At 32.4% G+C, this 17,665-nt stretch overlaps 3 protein-coding genes across 3 annotated transcripts; 1 reads left to right on the top strand and 2 right to left on the bottom strand.

Moving 5' to 3' along the window:
* Positions 1 to 1,636: 1,636 nt before the first annotated feature.
* LOC106755956 lies at positions 1,637 to 4,160 on the top strand. Its single transcript, XM_014638190.2, has 2 exons — positions 1,637 to 1,916; positions 2,692 to 4,160. The coding sequence occupies exons 1-2, from the start codon at positions 1,662 to 1,664 to the stop codon at positions 3,991 to 3,993; spliced, it is 1,557 nt and encodes a 518-aa protein (XP_014493676.2). The 5' UTR covers positions 1,637 to 1,661; the 3' UTR covers positions 3,994 to 4,160.
* A 648-nt stretch (positions 4,161 to 4,808) lies between these two features.
* LOC106755728 lies at positions 4,809 to 7,409 on the bottom strand. Its single transcript, XM_014637938.2, has 4 exons — positions 7,186 to 7,409; positions 6,360 to 6,430; positions 6,128 to 6,214; positions 4,809 to 5,058 (listed from the first exon to the last, which is right to left on the bottom strand). The coding sequence occupies exons 1-4, from the start codon at positions 7,289 to 7,291 to the stop codon at positions 5,032 to 5,034; spliced, it is 291 nt and encodes a 96-aa protein (XP_014493424.1). The 5' UTR covers positions 7,292 to 7,409; the 3' UTR covers positions 4,809 to 5,031.
* Positions 7,410 to 14,735: 7,326 nt separating this feature from the next.
* Positions 14,736 to 16,356, bottom strand: LOC106780229 (QWRF motif-containing protein 3-like). Its single transcript, XM_014668498.1, has 6 exons — positions 15,793 to 16,356; positions 15,531 to 15,650; positions 15,265 to 15,381; positions 15,090 to 15,179; positions 14,901 to 15,008; positions 14,736 to 14,783 (listed from the first exon to the last, which is right to left on the bottom strand). Exons 1-6 carry the CDS (start codon positions 16,354 to 16,356, stop codon positions 14,736 to 14,738), a joined length of 1,047 nt encoding a protein of 348 aa, XP_014523984.1.
* Positions 16,357 to 17,665: the final 1,309 nt, after the last annotated feature.

Here is a 17,665-nt window from a genome sequence, read left to right as displayed (position 1 = left end):
ATATTAGTAATTATATTCAAATCAAATTCGAGTTTGAATTTTTTGCCATATATAATATATAGTATTGTCGAATTGGGGAGATATATTTTTTTATAAAATATCTCACACAATTATGGTCGATTTCTTATATTTTTTAAGATTTTTTTTTCCAATTTATCATACCCTACTATTAGTAAATAAGAAAGGACCCTATAATTCAATCAAATTTGAAATTCCAAAGGATACTATCTGAAAAATATATTAAAAATGATGTGGCAAATATTAATTTGACATAACTTTATTATGAATGCAAGTTGCAAGTGTGCAACAAACAACTCAACTAAACTAATATGACAGCCATTCACGAAAACAACTGAGAGGACTTAATCACAATACAGAGTACCATCATCCACATTCATCAATGAAGATAGGTTTATTCATATGTTTGCATTCATTGTTAAATAAATAAAAAAAAATAGAAATATAGTTGCGATTCTTAGATTTTCAAAATAAAATGTATTTGAAAAAATCAATTTTAAAATATTTATGTTGAAATACCACGTAGTTAAAGATGAAGTCAATTTACTTTAAGTAGTATAAACTTTAGTTTTATAAAATTAAATTAGATTTAAAGTATTAAAATTATTTAAAGTTTATTTTTATTGATGTTTATTATTTGTTAGACTTATAATATCATTTTGATGTGAGGTGGTGTGTTAAAAAACTTACATCAAATAAAATTAATGTCAATTGATTCATATAAACCCTTCATGTATAATTATTGGCTTAAGGAAGCAAAAGTTTTAAAAAGCAACCTACATACAAAATGTTGCATCAATAATGTCATGATTTATTAATGTCATGATTTTACAATTGACAATAAAATTAAAACAAGCTTAATAAGCACAAAATCGATAACCATATCAAATAAATATGTCAAAGTTAAATATTTGACGAATGAGAAACATAAAAATAAAGTATCGTTTAAGCAACTAAAATACTATAGTAATTAAACATTGACTTCAAAAACATTATAGTTGTTTTTCCATTTTAATAACATTGGATGTAGTCTTGGAAAAACTTTCATCTTCTCCCTTTTTGTAATTATAGCTTCTCAAAATTCTCACATCAACCAAAAAGGGATCTTAAAGGTTTCAATTAGTAGTAACTTACAACCCGGAAAACAGCTTTAAATTAAATAAGAAAATAGCTGGACACACATCATCCCATTTGGCACACATGTCCACATGGATCTTAGTACCTTTAACTGGAAGTAACTCAGTTTGTTTGTGCTAAATTTTGCATTTGAACACATTAAGTAACTGACTGATAGAATAAATTTATCAACTTATAGTTATAATTATGAACATAATACGATGTTAAAATGAGTCGTCGATAACAAATACCAATGTAGTGTTTTCTGCAGGAGGGTGTAATAGTCAAAACGAGAAGAGCATGGGAAAGAGAAAGAGGTTGTCACAGATGAAATGCCTGACACAATTTCCATGCACACTCAACTTTGTGAATTCCGCAATATGAGTAGGTGGCACTTTCTTTTTGCATGACAAGCAATCCAAAATCTGAAATCTTCAGGAAGAGAGAGAAGAGAGAGACCCCACTTCATTCTTCATTGTTCCTTTCCAAGGACAGAAGAGCATACAAGGAGGGTTCCTTCATAGTTGATGGTGTTGCTCAATATACATTCTTCATCTTCATCATCATCACCACTGAGAGAGATGGCTTATTACAACAAGGGGATGCATAGCAGCAGTGGAGGGAGTCACAGAGGAAGACCTTATGTTTTGATATTGTTGATCATTTTTGGGGCTGCACTGCTTGGGGTTATGGTGCTTCACAAGCTCAGAGAGAGGCGCATCTATACCCTTCTAGTCAAAGAGAAAGATCATCAGATTCTTGCTCTTCAGCTTCTCTTGCAGGTCACTAACTCTTCTTAGTTTCTCTCTTCCATCAACCCCTTCCACCTTCTCTCTCTCTCTCTCTCTCTCTCTCTTGGCTTCTCGTCCTTACTTTTGCGTGTCATTCTCTTGTCATGACACGCAAGGTGCCACATGCAATAAAGAATATAAAAGCTTCCTTAAGAACACAGACTCTCTTTTTATTAATGCACTTGTTAACATTGAAATTGCTTGTGAATCATGTAACTTTGTGAGTTTTAACAGCTTCAATGCATTTCTGAAAAATGCATATAAAATTCAAGAGGTTGTAGTGGGAGTTGAGGGAATGGTGAAGAAATGGTTTCTAATTTGGCAATTCTCAATACCGTTTGATTATCATTTAATCAAAACTTCACCTTACATAACATCAGAAATCAATGTTTACCGTTACTATTAGTTGATTGTCGAAAGGTTGTGTCTAGGATGAAAATGGTAAAGGTGTTTGGATTTTCAAGATTCTTTCGATTCAATTCTGCAAGATGTTAGGTGGGCAGTAAAGTGGATTAAAGTCCTGTTGAGATAAACTTTTATACAGGAGAAGGAAAAAAGGAGATAAACAACAGTTTCTCCTTAATGTGATGAAAAGTGTTAAATGAAAAGAAATTCTATAATAAAGGAAGTGTATAGATTGCTTAGTTTATGGAGGAGAAGTTAAATATATTTTATTTTCTCACTTTTTCTTCTTCTGGAAGTACTTCGGGAGAAGTTAATCCAAAAAGTTTTAATTTAGAATAACACTGTTACCTTAATCATACAGAAGGAAAGAGATCGCAGCAAGGAGCTGAGAGGGAAAAACGAAGAGATTAAGGGGAAGATATACGCTCTGAGAAGTCAGAAGATGGAGTTGTCTAGAACAGTTGTGGAGATGCAATCCACCCTGGATTCACTGAAAGATGAGCAGAAACTGATGGAAACAGCATTTGAGGAGCAGCAGAATGAGCTGAGATTGATGCAAGAAAAGGTGGGCAAAGTGGGACAGGGAGGCTCTGAGTTAGTAGCATTAAGAGAGAATCTCAAGCATAAGGAAGCAGAGATAGAAGACTTGAAGCGCCGTCTTGAAAGCCCAGTTAATGATCACCCAGCAACCTTTCCTGAGATTGTGACAGCAAATGGAACAAAGCAAGCCCAAGATGAATCTGAGAAGGAGGAAGATACCAGTGAATCTGTCAAACATGAGGGTGATGACAACGAAGATGCAAGTAAAAGTGAATTAACCGAGTCCAAAGATGGGGGTGTTGCAAGTGAGATAAAAGATGAAATTTGGACTGAACGGGAGATTGGAAAGGCAAACAAAAATTCACAAAGCGATGGTGATGGTGTGGTAAAATATAATGATGACGCCGAAGTGGTGTATGGGAGAGAGAAGAAAACAAGGAGTGAAGAACATTCAGGACAAGTAGAGGACATTACAGATAGTGGAGGTCAGGTGAAGCAATTGGCTGAGATGAAGAGGAAACATGGCCATGCAAGAAGAACAAAGGGAAAGCGCTGGAGAACCACTGTCAATAGTAGTTTAATGGAGAACAATGTGGCTTCTGATAACATTGGCAATAGAAAGGTTTATAAAGATGAGGCTAAAGGTAGAAGAATTGGGAAAGTATATGATGAGGAAAGTTTTCTAAGGAAGGGTGAAGGAGGGAACAAAAATAGCCCAAGAAAAGACAAGTCACAAGCCAATTTCTTAAAGCCTGACCGAGGAGAGGCCAATGTCACAAGCAGTGGAACTAGCATATACCCAGAGAATCAGAAACTGGACGAGATGAGACGGTCAGAAGTGCATGAACAGAGTGTTGCCCAACAAAACTGGAGCAAGAGACATATCAACAAAGCTGACAAGAATGCAGGACAAACAAAAACTAAAGTGTTAATTGAACGGCCAGAAGAATTAGAGGAGATTTTGCGTGTACAAAAGCAACATAAAGATAGTATTGACACTAGCCATGACGATGACGAGGACGGTGATGAAGATATTTTTAAGAAATCGCATTCCGAATTTAAAGATGAAAACAATGATTACAAGGAAAAGCTAAACGAGTCAGAATATCAGTCTGGTTTGTAATTAAGCTATATTCTATATTTTCTCTATCCATCTAGTGTTCTGCTAGATGTCCTCAGAAAAATTCCAACTCATGAAAGTATGTATCGAAGTCAAGAAGTATTATATCAGAATATCAGGACTTTTATTTTTCTTACTTGTAATATATCAGATATTTTGTTTTACATTCAGACAACTAATCTCTTTAACTACCTAAAATTAGGCCAACTAGTGCAGTTAAAGTTTGTTCAAATAAAAACGGTCTTTTAACATACCAGCAACAGCGCATAATCACGCCTTCCTCTGCATAATTTCATCTGCAAGGGCAGTGGGATTGAAAACACAAGTAGAATGCCATTTTTTTCTGAATTAATATGACCTATGATATCTCCTCATTTAACAAGAACAACGAGATTGAAAACAGAATCCCATTGTTTACTGAAATTGAATGACCTATACGATGTGCGCAGCTAATTAATTTAGAAAAGATGACTATTTTGCTCGAACTAAAAGAACTAGGCGTTGCTTTCGAGTTGCAATGGAAGTAACACATTTTCCAACATAATTTTAGCCAAAACATAAGTATTTCAACTCGTTAACATATTCGGATAGGTGAACATTAGTTGAAAGTACATTGGCACAAAGATACCCATTATTATTACTCTTGTCGTGAATGATGATCCAAACATAAGCGCTTACACGATGTGAGAACAAACTTTCAATGTCAATAAAAGTGTTAGGCTCATTAAGTTCAAGTATTCAAAATTCGTGAGGCAGGAACATGACATAGCTTCATCAGTAGTTAACGCAATGTCAGTAAAAGTGTATGTTTGCAAATGTAAAGGAAAGCAGAAATTTGCATAAACAGGTAAATAAAACTTAAATGTAACACATTGTTCTGGAAAAAGATCATCTACAGATTTCAATGTAGCCATAGATTTAATGGATAACATGCCAAAATATTTGTTTGCCATCAAACAAGACCGAGTCAGAAAAACTCGGGAAAGTCAGGGCACTAGATTATTACCAAGAACATTTTGCATTGTAAATATTCTCCAAAGCTCATTGTGATGCTTCTTTTACCAAATTCTGCAAATATTAAGAGCATTCAGTGAACGAGAACTAAAATTTTAACACAGTATATACAGATGAGATTAAAATGAAAGTACACAAATTCGCTGAACACCAAACTGGTCATCTAATATAATTAGGATTAAATTTCACTTGAAGTGCTTTAAACAAAACTGTTGTATAACGGTATATTTTTTTGGCCAGTATGACAAACCTCACCACCAGTTACAGAACCATGCTAAAACAATTTTTATAGATATAAATTAAATATTATACCATACAAAAGCCGTTGAGAAATATAAATAACACTTGATCTGATCCATTGAAGTATTACACCATCTGAACTTATGTGATTATTATCTAGCCTTACAATATTGCTTACAAAAAACAAAAAGCCTTTAGTGACAACGAAGTAGAAATAGCAAACTTTCAAATGAAAAAGGCTAGAGTTTATTCGGATTGAATAGAAATCCTGACCAAAGGTTAAGTTTTTATCATCGAAATTAAAATTTCTCTATTCCAACTTTCTGTGTGTAGGAAGAATTTTCCCAAACTACGGATATATTGAGCAGAACAAATGGACTGAACTAAACAATGCAAATATTTTACGATGGTATGCAATTGGAAAGAACTCTTCTGACAGATGGCAGACCAGTATAGCATAACGGAGTTATAACAAACAAGTCATACAGATCCATAATCAACCACAAGCACAGGAACTTCAAAATAATATCAGTACATAGTAGTTGCCCAATGTCACACCCATGTCACACACATACCCACTCATGTTAGATATTTGACACATTTTGAAAACGACTACCTGCATGTAATAATTCTTTTATTATCATGTATCATTACAATTACGTAATCTGGAGCATTTTATCAAGTCTACAATAACTTGTGCTCAATTTTAAAATCAACTGTTTTTTTTATTTAAGATTTTTTGTTTACGTGAAATGTTATTTCTGTATTGATATTAACAATAGCTGTAATGTCCTATAAATTTTACAATTTCCCATAACTCATGTTTGTGTGGCATTGCACCCAATAAACTGTTTCTAAGCGTAACAAATAAACAAGAAAGTACCTCTTCTTTCTTGCCCTTGCCTCCTGTGAAGAGCTTGTATCCTCCATAGACGAGTAGTCCCCAGCCAGCTAAAGAGATAATCACAAACTGCAGACATAAAACAACCATCCCAGAGAATGTTCACACATTATTTTCAAATTCAAAAACAACAAACAAATCATCACTGGCGAAAATTAACAATTCAAATTCACTGAGCGGAGTGGAAATTCAAAACACAAAACAAGAGACTCACGTGCTCTTCCTTCCATTTAGACGGGCTCATTGGGTCTTTCCAGAAGTTAACTTTGGGAGGTCCATGGTGATCTATAACAATCAAACATTAAATGATTAAATCCATTCCACATATGGCACTATATACACAGACCTACAACGCAAAAAACTGACCCCAATGGCAGAATACAAAAAATAAAAGAAACAGCAAATATCAGTTGATTGAACAATATCAACTTGGGTTCACGAAGTCACATTATACTATCAAAAATAAATGCTCCTCGTTTTTTGGATTATCATGTTATTAGTGTGAAGTATTTATCACTTTTATTGGCGACTAATCTTCGACACGAAACATCCTTAATACAGATTTGTCAGTTTTTTCAATGCACGATGTCCACCTCTAAGATTTTAGTTAAGGATCCAGCTCAGTACCACTCATACCACAGACAAATCGAAGAAAAACTCAAGATGGAAGACCAAGATTAGTTTTGGCAAAGTTTGATTTATTTAAATACTTTCCATGCCATTCCTCATCGTGAATAACCCTTGTACAAACCACATTTAAAAATGAATCAAAACCGTACTTTTCAAATCCGACGCAACGTATTCCCATTATATAACATTTCCCAAACAGCGTTTTTCACATCACATCCGAGTCCTAGGTTTTCAAAAAAGGTAGCGGAGGAACAAGAGAAAGCAAAAGGAACAGCCCCGAAATTTCGAATTCGATCATCGACAATGGATGAAGTGAGAATAAACTGAATCTTGGGAATTTGAAAAAAAAAATGAAAAGAGAATAATGGGAAGGGGTGAATTGAGGGAGAGAATTGAATGGGGAAAATTACCCGCTGCTCCGGCGAGACCACGGCGTTGGATGAGTTGAATAGGTGTCTTGGAAGAGGAAAGACCGACGCGGGTAAGGGAGGCGGCTCCACGAGCAAACGAGGCCATGGTTTGAGGTTGGTGGCGAGAGAGACAGAGAGAGGGCACAGTGTTGTGGTGCGGTTGAAGCAATTATAGGTAGGGAATGCCCAAAAGGGTGTTATTAAAACGGCACCGTATTTTTTTCATTTCCAGTTTACTTTTTGACTGTACCAAGGCCCCAAACTTCTCATGGAAAGAACATATCATATATGAAGGTTCGACTAACATATTGAATTCCCTTTTTTTTTTTTTCATTTGATAAGTATTTAGAAATAATTATTTTCTTCAGATAAGATTAAATAATATATACTTTAACAAAAAAAAAATGAGTTGTATGTGATAATCCAATAAAACAATTGTGTAGAAAGCTTCTTTCTTTTTAAAATGATTATATAAAATTCATATTTATCAACGTGTTATTATAAGTTTATTGATATATGTTATTGGTGTAAGTGATGTTAAGTTTATATTTTTTTTATGGAGTCTTTAATAGTTTTTCGAACAAAACAAAATGTACGATAATAAGGCATAATTAGAATATCATAATAGGGTAGATTAATAATTAAAATTTACTCAAGAAGATTTTTGTATTGAAAACTATTTTTGTCGAGGATATCAAAATCCAAAAAGATTAAAAGGAATATTAAGATAAATAAATTGAAGAGAATGAAAGAATCTAACAAATGGATAATCACAGGGTCAATATGAGAACTTGAAATACATAAAAAAAAAATAATTAAAAGACAAATCGAAAGATAGATCACAAGGATCAAAGGAGATGTTGAGTTACAAAACCTACAACAAATGTGGGCCTAACATGCATAAGCAACGTCAGCAGTTTAGGCGGTTATTCTAATTATTATCTAATTTCTTTTTATTTTACGTTGGTTTAATTGTAAAAAAAAATATAAATAGGTTACTTCTTAAATATTTTAAAATGAGTTATAATCCACGAGTCAATTCGATCAATCACATATTTACTGAATTGAGAAAATTTAAATTTTTTTAATATAGGTTAAAATGAACTCAACTCACTTAATTCATTAGTGAAACAGATTTGAGTCAAGTTGAATGTGAGTTGATTCACCACCAATAACACTTTATTAGTATTTTTACCATTTTTTATATGATTTTTTATGAAAATTATTTACTACTTCTATATATGTAGGTTTGCAATTTGATTTTTTAAGTACTACAATATTGTTCAATAATATTAGAATAGTTTAGATGTTCAATTTATTTGTTTGTAAGTTATATATATTGATACTTTAATTTTTAACTACTATTTTTTATAACATTTTGACAAGTATACCAAATCGTTACATGTAAGTAAAGTATTGTTCTTCCAAGAGAATTTGAGTCACGTTATTCAATTAAGATTATTTATCAAAATCAATTACTGATGATAACATTTTGATTTCTATTTGGATAAATGGCATAGAATTAACAACGTACAAATTTAAGATTGAAAAATATGATAAAAGATCACTAGAATTGGTCTTTGACTAACATTACACTGGATAAAATATGTTCTCTATTCAAGCACACAAAAGTTATTCCTGGCGTAGTTTCTTTTCTTACGTTTTAGTTCTAAAAATACTTCTCAGTACAAAAAAAGGTTTAAAAGAGAATTATATTTCCGTATAATCACAAGCAAGTCAAGAAAAGAACAAAAATAGAAACATATATTGCACAGGAAAACTTTTCGTACATTAATGTATTGTCATACAACCAATTCCAATGAACAGAAAAACTAGTCTCTCCTAGACATCTAAAACGTACTTTTTACATCAATTCCTTGCAGAAAGTAAAGTCTTGAATGTCTTGAAAAGTCTCCTAATCGTCTCTTGAAGTTCTCCAGAGTTTTTTTGTGTTTTTCGTGAGTCACGCGATAGTTTTTGTTTTTTTGTCACGTCTTTTAAGTCACGTAATTTCATTAATTCGCTCAGCGCACAGGTGTGTATGCGCTGTGCAAATTTTCTAAATTATTGCACTTCAAATGATGTTATACGCTCAGTGCACAAGTACTGGTGCGCTGTGCGAATTTCCTCCTTCTGGCTGTGCGAATTTTGGCTTGTGCTTAGCAAGAATTGGCTCACAAACCTTTCTTGTACAATGTTTTACATAACATCTACTTCCTATTACAACTTTCACTGAGTAACAACATGAATAATTACCAGATTGAGCTCATTTATAAGTGTAAAAACAATTTTTTTTCACACTTATCAATTTTTATAATAATATTTAAAGAAATAGGTAAACCATTTGGTTCCACTACTATAAAAAATTAATTGAGTCAATATATTTTTATTGTATTACAATAAATATATAAAATAAATTGTAAAAATAAAATATTCGAAAGTGAGCCAACCCACCAAATTGTGGTGGATCAAGTCGGATTACAAAATTTTTTACTACCAAAAAATGAGTCAGATTGAGCTGATCCTTTTTCAATAATAATGATTGTGGTAAGTGCTCTTGTTGATTTCTTTTACCCATTCTTCTTTTAACATTGGTAATTTATATTGTTGCCTTTACATTTTTTGCACTTACATTTCTAGTTTATTTGGTTTCTCAACAATTTTTACACATTTAGTTTCTCAAACACTTTATTCTTTAATCCACCTTTATCATTTCAAGATTATTTAAAACTTTCTAAAAGAAATATAATTATTGGAAACAATTAATGAATTTTTAATTGATATTATCATTAAAAGACAACTAAGTCAATTAGACATAAATGGTTTGCATATAAATTTTGTAATAATTATGAAATCTTGAATTAAAACACTCTAATTTAAATTTAAAAATTAATTTCATCACACTCTTAATAATATTTATATTCCAATTGCTCCTCCATATTTTCTTTTTGTACCTATAATTTTTAGATGGAATGACAAGTTTACTCTATTCTTCTTTCCTTGTACCTAGTTGTATCTAACCGCTACACCTCTTTCAGTCTCTGCATCTCTTTCTACAACGGTGCACTTTTTCGTCACTAAATGCAGCCTTATCTCGCCCTTATACTACTAAGGATATGCTCAATTGTTCATGGATAATATCTAAAATTACAAGGGTTTCCTATAGAGACACAAATTTTGTTCAAATCTAGCTTTCTTCAAGTTATCATCCGCAAATAAATGGTCAGAATAAATTTGTAGATGGATGTTTGGAAATTTATTGGTGATGCATGTGTTTGGATTCCCTTACACAATGGAGCTAGTGGCTTCATTTGGTTGAGCAGTGCTATAGTACACATTACCATCTCTAATGTAAATTTGGAAATCTTTATATTTTGGAATGTACAATAATGTAAATCTTGAATTAATCCATAATGTATAAAATACATTCTGAATTGTATAATTTGTAATATAAATTTACATTTTGGATTGTACAATCCGTAATGCAAATTTGGAAGATAATATGAAATGTAAACTACTTTTCAGGTTGTAAAAGATAGAAAATGGTATTGAATGTAATGATTTGCATAAATCATGTATTATTTAAATACAAGTAATAATGCACAATCAAGATCCTATAATTATGGTAACACAGACAAATATTTTCCTAAATAAGATGCTAATGAGTAATTATTGTAATGTTACACCATAAAAAAAATATTGTGAATTACCAAAATCAAGAGTCATAAATGATAGAATATTTAACATAATATTTGATTATATCTAACTCCCCCTCTCAAACTTGTAATGACATGGTCATGTCAAGTTTGTCTCTTAGCAAGTTTAATCTTGTATGAGTGAGATGTTTAGTCAAACAGTTTACAATTTGATCAATAGTAAGAACATATGCTACAATTACTTCATTTTGTAAGACTTGATCACGTATGTAGTACACATCTATCTTAATGCGTTTAGATCGTGCATGCATGACTGGATTAGAAGCAATTGACTAGACACTTAGGTTATCACACCACAGAATTGATTTTCTGAGCATTTGTAGTTTCAGTTTTTTCAGCAGAGCTCTAATCCAAGCTACTTCAACAAGATCAATTAGGGCTCTGTATTTTAATTATGTATTTGATCGTGACACTACCTTTTATTTTCTTGAAGACCAGGAAACAAGAGTTTCTCTAAGAAACACATATTGTCCTGCCGTGGAATTTCTACCATCAGTACTAGTTGCCCAATTTACATCAGAATATCTCATTCACTAGTGCAAAAACGTTGTTAAATGTCACCCACAAGACGTCGGTTAGAGGGCAGCCCGACGTATATTAATGGACGGTGGCATTAACGTAAATAAGTTGGTCACCAAGACATCGACTTCTAGGGCACGTGACGTCTATGATATAGTAGACGTCTGCTCTGCCCTAAATCGACGTCCAATGGCCTAAGGTAGGCAAGAAGATAGACTTTTTTGCCCCATTAACGTCGGTTATTCTGGGGGGCCAACGTCTACTTGCATGCAATTAATGCTCTTCACCTGATTCTCGGGCGCTTAGACGTCACGTAGTAAAAAATTGACATCTATGGCCTGTCCGGAAGGCGGGAAGACATCAATTTTTGCAATATAGATGTCGGATTTCTCGGTGGGCGACGTCTATGTGCCTGTAACTAATGATGTTCACCAAACTCGCAGGCACTTCGATGTCAAATAACAGAGTCCCGACGTCTATATTGTTATAGATGTCAGCGCCCTGGACAACTGTCGTCTACTTCCCTAACAGGAAATGAAACGTCAATTGGTTCAGCGCAATACACGTCGGCTCCCCTGGTGTAGGACGTCTAATGTGCATTCAAAAAGTCAGAATAAAAGTTACAGGGACTTACAGGGACTGTTGACTGCCCCCACACATCACCACGAGACTTTCCAGTGTGCTTTGTCCTCACTCGCACACTTTCCGGGAAAACTTCCCGGAAGGTCAGCCTAACCCATAAGAACTCCATGGTTAAGCGTGCTTAGCCTGGAGAAAATCTGGGATGGGTGACCTTCCGGGAAGTTTTCCTGGAAAGTGTGCGAGTGAGGACAAAGCACACTGGAAAGTCTCGTGGTGATGTGTGGGGGCAGTCAACAGTCCCTGTAAGTTGTCGGGGTGTTACACTAGCTGCCTCCCAGAAAAAGCGGCGTCTTTTGGATTTCTGGTGGCGTTTCGACCCAAAAACGACCCTGGGTTGTTGCCTAGTTATCGTTTCACCGTAATTTTTCCCTCTTGTGGTTGAAAATAGAACTAAGCAAGAACCCAGGTTTGGTTTTAGGTTGAAATGTCATGAGAAATTCAAACGACGCAAGCTTTTTTTTGGGGGAAACTAGCAAAGGCAGAGTGTGCTACTAGGCTATCCAAAGACAGGAACAAAACTGCACTAAAACACAACGACTGTATTAGACGTCGGTTAATGCATACACCGACGTCTATAGTGACAATAGACGTCGGTTAGTGACATGTTCGAAGTCTTTATGTGCTTTTAGACGTCGTTAATGCGTATTCCGACATCTATATTGTGCCTTTAGATGTCGGATAAGGCTTATACTGACGTCTAATGACGTCGGGCATGAGACTAACTGACGTCATTATAGACGTCTGTTATATGGATATTCGGCGTCCCATTGACGTCACCAGTAATGACGTCGGTTGGTTAATAGACGTTAAAAGCCCAAAATAACAGACGTTTAAAGCCCTTTCTGCACTAGTGATTATGCCAAGATCATTTGAAGGTTTTATGTGCAAACATAGGTCCATTGTGCCTTGAACATATCTTAGTATTTTTTTTTTATTCCTTGTTAGTGATCCATGGTAAGTATGCTCATGTATTGACCGAGTTTTTTGATAGAAAAAGCAATGGCTGGCCTTGTTTGAAAAATAGAAACCATGAACACAAACATTATTTAATTATATGTCACATCAATAAATCTTTTTTAAAATTTTATAATTTCGTTATATATATATATATATATATATATATATATATATATATATATATATATATATATATATATATATATATATATATATATATATATATATATATATATATATATATATAATATGAATAAGGATAACAAAATTAGTTTAATTATACTAAATTATTTAACGACTCGGCGAAATTTCTGTTAAATTCACTTGATTAAATTTCGTCTTTGACTTCTCGATCGAATTCGTCCAAATTTCAGTTGGTACAAACTTTACCATGTTATATTGTCTTTCAAAGTAGAAAACAAATTGTAGTTTAGTGCAGTACAGTTCGGTAAAATGAAAAATAGTTTAGTTTAATTATTCTGAACTAATTTTCAGTTCGGTACGTCTGAACTAATTTTTAGTTCAGTGCAGCTTTTAATAGTACAGTTTGGTAAAACAAAAAGTAATTTAGTTTAATTCTGAACTAATTTACAGTTCAATTCGTTTAAACTAACTTTTAGTTCGGTGCATTTTTTAATAATGCAATTCATTTTTCATCCTAATTGTGTTTTATATCTGCCTTCTTTCATTTCACACGTATAAATATATGTGCATCATGGAAGAAGGACCAATGTTAAAAATGGAGTTGGACGGGTATATGAAAAACATGAAAAAAAGGCCAAAGTTGAAGATGGTGGAGGTGGAAGAAGAAGATGGGATGGAAATGGAGGAAAAAGATGGGGTGGAGGTAAAGATGAAAGAAGAAGATAGGGTGGAGGTAGAGTTGAAAGAAGAAGATGGGGTGCGGTGCGTTACTATTATTTTCACATTCAACGAATTTTTATATACACTTTTACATATTTTTTAGTTTCTATATATTTTTCTTTACAAATACAAAAATTTATTGTTAAATGAAGCATCTAATGTGAAAAAAATATTCCTTTTATATATTTTAATTTCAGTACAAAAGGAGAAAAGTGAAAAGTTATACGAGTGAGTTATTACTTCATATACTTATAACATATGTAGAGAACAAAATCGATTTAAATTTGTTTTTAGTTTTTAAATTTTTACTTAAAATTATGGTTTATTTTTATTTTAAATTTTAATATATTTTAGTTTTTAAATTTTAAAAAATAAATAAATAAAATTTCTAATCTTAATAACATTATTTTTTTTATGTATTAAACTGCATTTTAAATTGGTATTTGAGTTGGAAGTGTCAAACAGTATAACAAAAATACTTAACACAATTAGTTTAAGAAAATTTTATTTATTTAATTTTTTAAAATTTAAAAATCAAATTATGTTAAAATATGATATAAAGACAAATTTTAATTTTGTATTAAAATTTAGAAATATATATATATATATATATATATATATATATATATATATATATTTAATTCAGTAAAATATGATGACATGATGTATAACATAAGAGGTTCTATGAACGGAGATGATGCTGTGTTAGCATACTTTATATACAAGGGCTTCTTTCCCATTCAATTCTGTTTGCAGTTTATAGTTTACATGTATATATTTTGCTATCTACTATTTACGTCAATACCTTTCAATTCTTCTCTCATAATATTTGCAACTTTAACATTTTCCTTTTCAAGAATTAAGTTGAATAAGACTGCACCTCAGGTTGCTTTCTTCAAGCTGTCACCCCATAATGAAAATCAATAAAAAAATGTACAAATATATATAAATAAGGTGATAAAAACATCATTAAAAAAGGGATTATCAAAAGGAATAGCTAAAAGAACATATAGTTACCTGAAGGAGACACATGGTATGGAACATATCATTGAATTCCTGTAAGAGAAACTTCTCCTGTACAACAACTTCTGCTAATTCTGATAGCAATCCAGCAATCTCGTCAGCCTGATCATCAACAAATTTTAACTCTATTTTCCATTTTAAGTCCTCACCAGATAATAACAAGACTAATATTAATACACATACCAAAGGTAAAAATGCAGATAAGGATGAGTTCATGGAATTTGTTAGCTTCACTGCACGCTTCTGAGAAACTGATGCTAATTTCAAATCCATCTGTAAACAACAGTATAATACAAATTCTATAAATGCAAATTTTTTTAAACTAAGGTAAGACTTGAATGTCTTTAACTGGACTCACCTTAGCACCTTCCAGAAGATGAACTCTGCATGCAACAGAATACAAACATTCTTGCAATAAGGTGATTGCAGCTGCGTATTGCTTTTTCATACTTCCCCATGTTTTCAATAGCTTCATCTAACAACACATATCACACACCAATGATGAGAGAATTGAATCTCTAAAACAACAACAATGGCATAATGCAAATGCACATCTCAATTACAATTCATTTCAACCAATTCAATCATAACTAAATGAGATATACACATACAGTATAAACTCACTTGAGATTGCAGTATACCATCTAGTTTCATCTCAAGCTTCTCTCTCTCAATTTCTATCCTCGTTAGTACCATTGAATATCGCAGTTTGGCTTGAGTATTCAAAGCACATATGAAATTGCCCTGAACACAAAACAATTCACAGAAAATTGTTAATCTCATTGGAAATGAAATATAAAACCCCTCACAATGATCTTACATGTCATATGATATCATATCTCTGAAGAAATAATAGCTTATATTTTTTCAAAAGTATGATCATTACCCAAACTTGAAGGAAAATGGTGTGATTCACAGCACAAGCTCTTGCATTTGCAAACCGCCATTGGATGAAACGATTATCAAGCAAACGTAGTTGATGAACCAACTCAATATTTAAAGGTTTCTTGTGTCTGAAGAGATCAATGCCCTTGCTCACAATCTTCTCCACACTTTTGGGTTGAGGTGGCCTCAGGCTAATGTGGCCATGAGACAATGCCCAGTGAGATTTGGAACTCACGTACCCAATGACAGAATTGTTAGCTTTCTTCACCGCTTTGTGCGTCTTCGACACCCATGAGTCGTGAGAATCTCCCCCTTTTGTTCCCATGTATTTAGAAAAAACCTTCGTACCCTCTTCTCTCGAAATCCATCTTCTTGCCAGAGAATGTGGTATCTGATTCTCAGTCAATTCAATTCTTAGAATAACCAAAGTTTCTTTGATGGGTGCTTTATTTTCGTTCAAGGTGAGTCTTTTAGGAGCAGTATCAGAATCAAGTTTCTTCATTTCATCGTCTTCTTCGAAGCCATTGACGTTGCTTCTTAACTCCCTGCAACTCCTATGTTTCATGCGAATAGAGAAAACAAAAGCATGTTCTCATTCTGATGATGGATGGTTTGTTCACTCTTTCTCAGCCTTTCGTTATCTTTGTGATCGCCCAAGAGTGACGGAAATTTAGTTCTTAATTTTAAAAACATCTCACCTTTAACTCTCACCATCATTCATCATGGCTCTTTTTTATATTTTTTATACCATTTTGTAAAATGAGTCTTGTAAAAAATGTAATTATATTATTTAAAATCATTGTTTAATTTAAAAATTGTCACAAAAAATATATTTAGTTTAATAGTCTTATATTATTTAAAATCATTCTTTAATTTAATATTTGATCTCTTTTAATAGTATTATTTAAAAAGGGTTAAATATGTTTTTAGTCCTTATACTTTGGGGCGATTTTGGTTTTAGTCTCTTTTTCAAACTAAGATACAATTTAGCCCTTCAACTTTAGAAAATTTTGGTTTTAGTCTTTTTTATCAAATTTTTTTAACTTTATTTGCTGTTTCAAATGCATTTCTTAGTTAATATTGAAACAAAAATGTGTCAAACAGTGTAAACAATCCAAATGTTATAACGAAACATGCTTGAAACAGCAAATAAAGTTAAAAAAAAATTGGTAAAAATGACTAAAACCATAGTTTTCTAAAGTTGAAGGACTAAATTGTACCTTAGTTTGAAAGAGAGACTAAAACCAAAATCGACCCAAATAATAGGGACTAAAAACATATTTAACCCATTTAAAAAACTTATCTTTTATATATTTATTATGAATATCGAAATATCATTTTTCAACTAAAATATATCAACAGAGAAAATCAATTGTTTCAATTCTTCCCTTCTTAGGTTCTCTTGTAATAATTGAGTGATCTTTTTTTTTTTTTGTCCTCTCAAGAGTTCTTCTCTATCTTTCATAATCTTAACTCTTTACAATTATCTCAAAGCTTGTTAAAATTAAAAAAATAAAGAAACCAATTGAAACATAGGAAAATGATATAATAAAAGAAAACAAACTATTGCAAAAATCTTATTTGGATTAATACTTTTAAAAACAAAATCAATCTTCTACAGTTTCTTTTTTTAAATTTAATCTAAAATGTTTTTAAGCTAAATAAAATATAGGTTTAATATCCAACTTTGTCCCTAGTTTGGTTGGCAAATCTCAATTTAGTCCCTCTTTAGAAAAGTGTTTGAAATTGGTCCTTACTTTTAAATTTTTGAGTCAAAATAGTCCCTTCCGTTAAATAATGACAAACGGTGTTAAATTTTTTTTTTCTCTTCTCATTTTCTGTGCATTGCAGGTTTTTGTCAGCATTTGCAGTAT

The sequence above is a fragment of the Vigna radiata genome, chromosome 2, assembly GCF_000741045.1.
Source record: "Vigna radiata var. radiata cultivar VC1973A chromosome 2, Vradiata_ver6, whole genome shotgun sequence".
Lineage (NCBI taxonomy): Eukaryota > Viridiplantae > Streptophyta > Magnoliopsida > Fabales > Fabaceae > Vigna > Vigna radiata.
This window is presented reverse-complemented; position numbering and strand designations above follow the sequence as displayed.

What these genes read in the sequence shown, in the direction of transcription:
- LOC106755728 (XM_014637938.2), bottom strand. Translation starts at nt 7,291, where the DNA reads ATGGCCTCGTTTGCTCGTGGAGCCGCCTCCCTTACCCGCGTCGGTCTT. An exon ending in TGGTCTCGCCGGAGCAGCGG is followed by an intron (nt 6,431 to 7,185) that starts GTAATTTTCCCC and finishes TGATTGTTATAG; the next exon opens with ATCACCATGGACCTCCCAAA. An exon ending in GCAAGGGCAAGAAAGAAGAG is followed by an intron (nt 5,059 to 6,127) that starts GTACTTTCTTGT and finishes TAATATTTGCAG; the next exon opens with AATTTGGTAAAAGAAGCATC.
- LOC106755956 (XM_014638190.2), top strand. Translation starts at nt 1,662, where the DNA reads ATGGTGTTGCTCAATATACATTCTTCATCTTCATCATCATCACCACTG. An exon ending in CTCTTCAGCTTCTCTTGCAG is followed by an intron (nt 1,917 to 2,691) that starts GTCACTAACTCT and finishes TTAATCATACAG; the next exon opens with AAGGAAAGAGATCGCAGCAA.
- LOC106780229 (XM_014668498.1), bottom strand. Translation starts at nt 16,356, where the DNA reads ATGAAACATAGGAGTTGCAGGGAGTTAAGAAGCAACGTCAATGGCTTC. An exon ending in CCATTTTCCTTCAAGTTTGG is followed by an intron (nt 15,651 to 15,792) that starts GTAATGATCATA and finishes TTTTGTGTTCAG; the next exon opens with GGCAATTTCATATGTGCTTT. An exon ending in ATCTTCTGGAAGGTGCTAAG is followed by an intron (nt 15,180 to 15,264) that starts GTGAGTCCAGTT and finishes TGTTGTTTACAG; the next exon opens with ATGGATTTGAAATTAGCATC.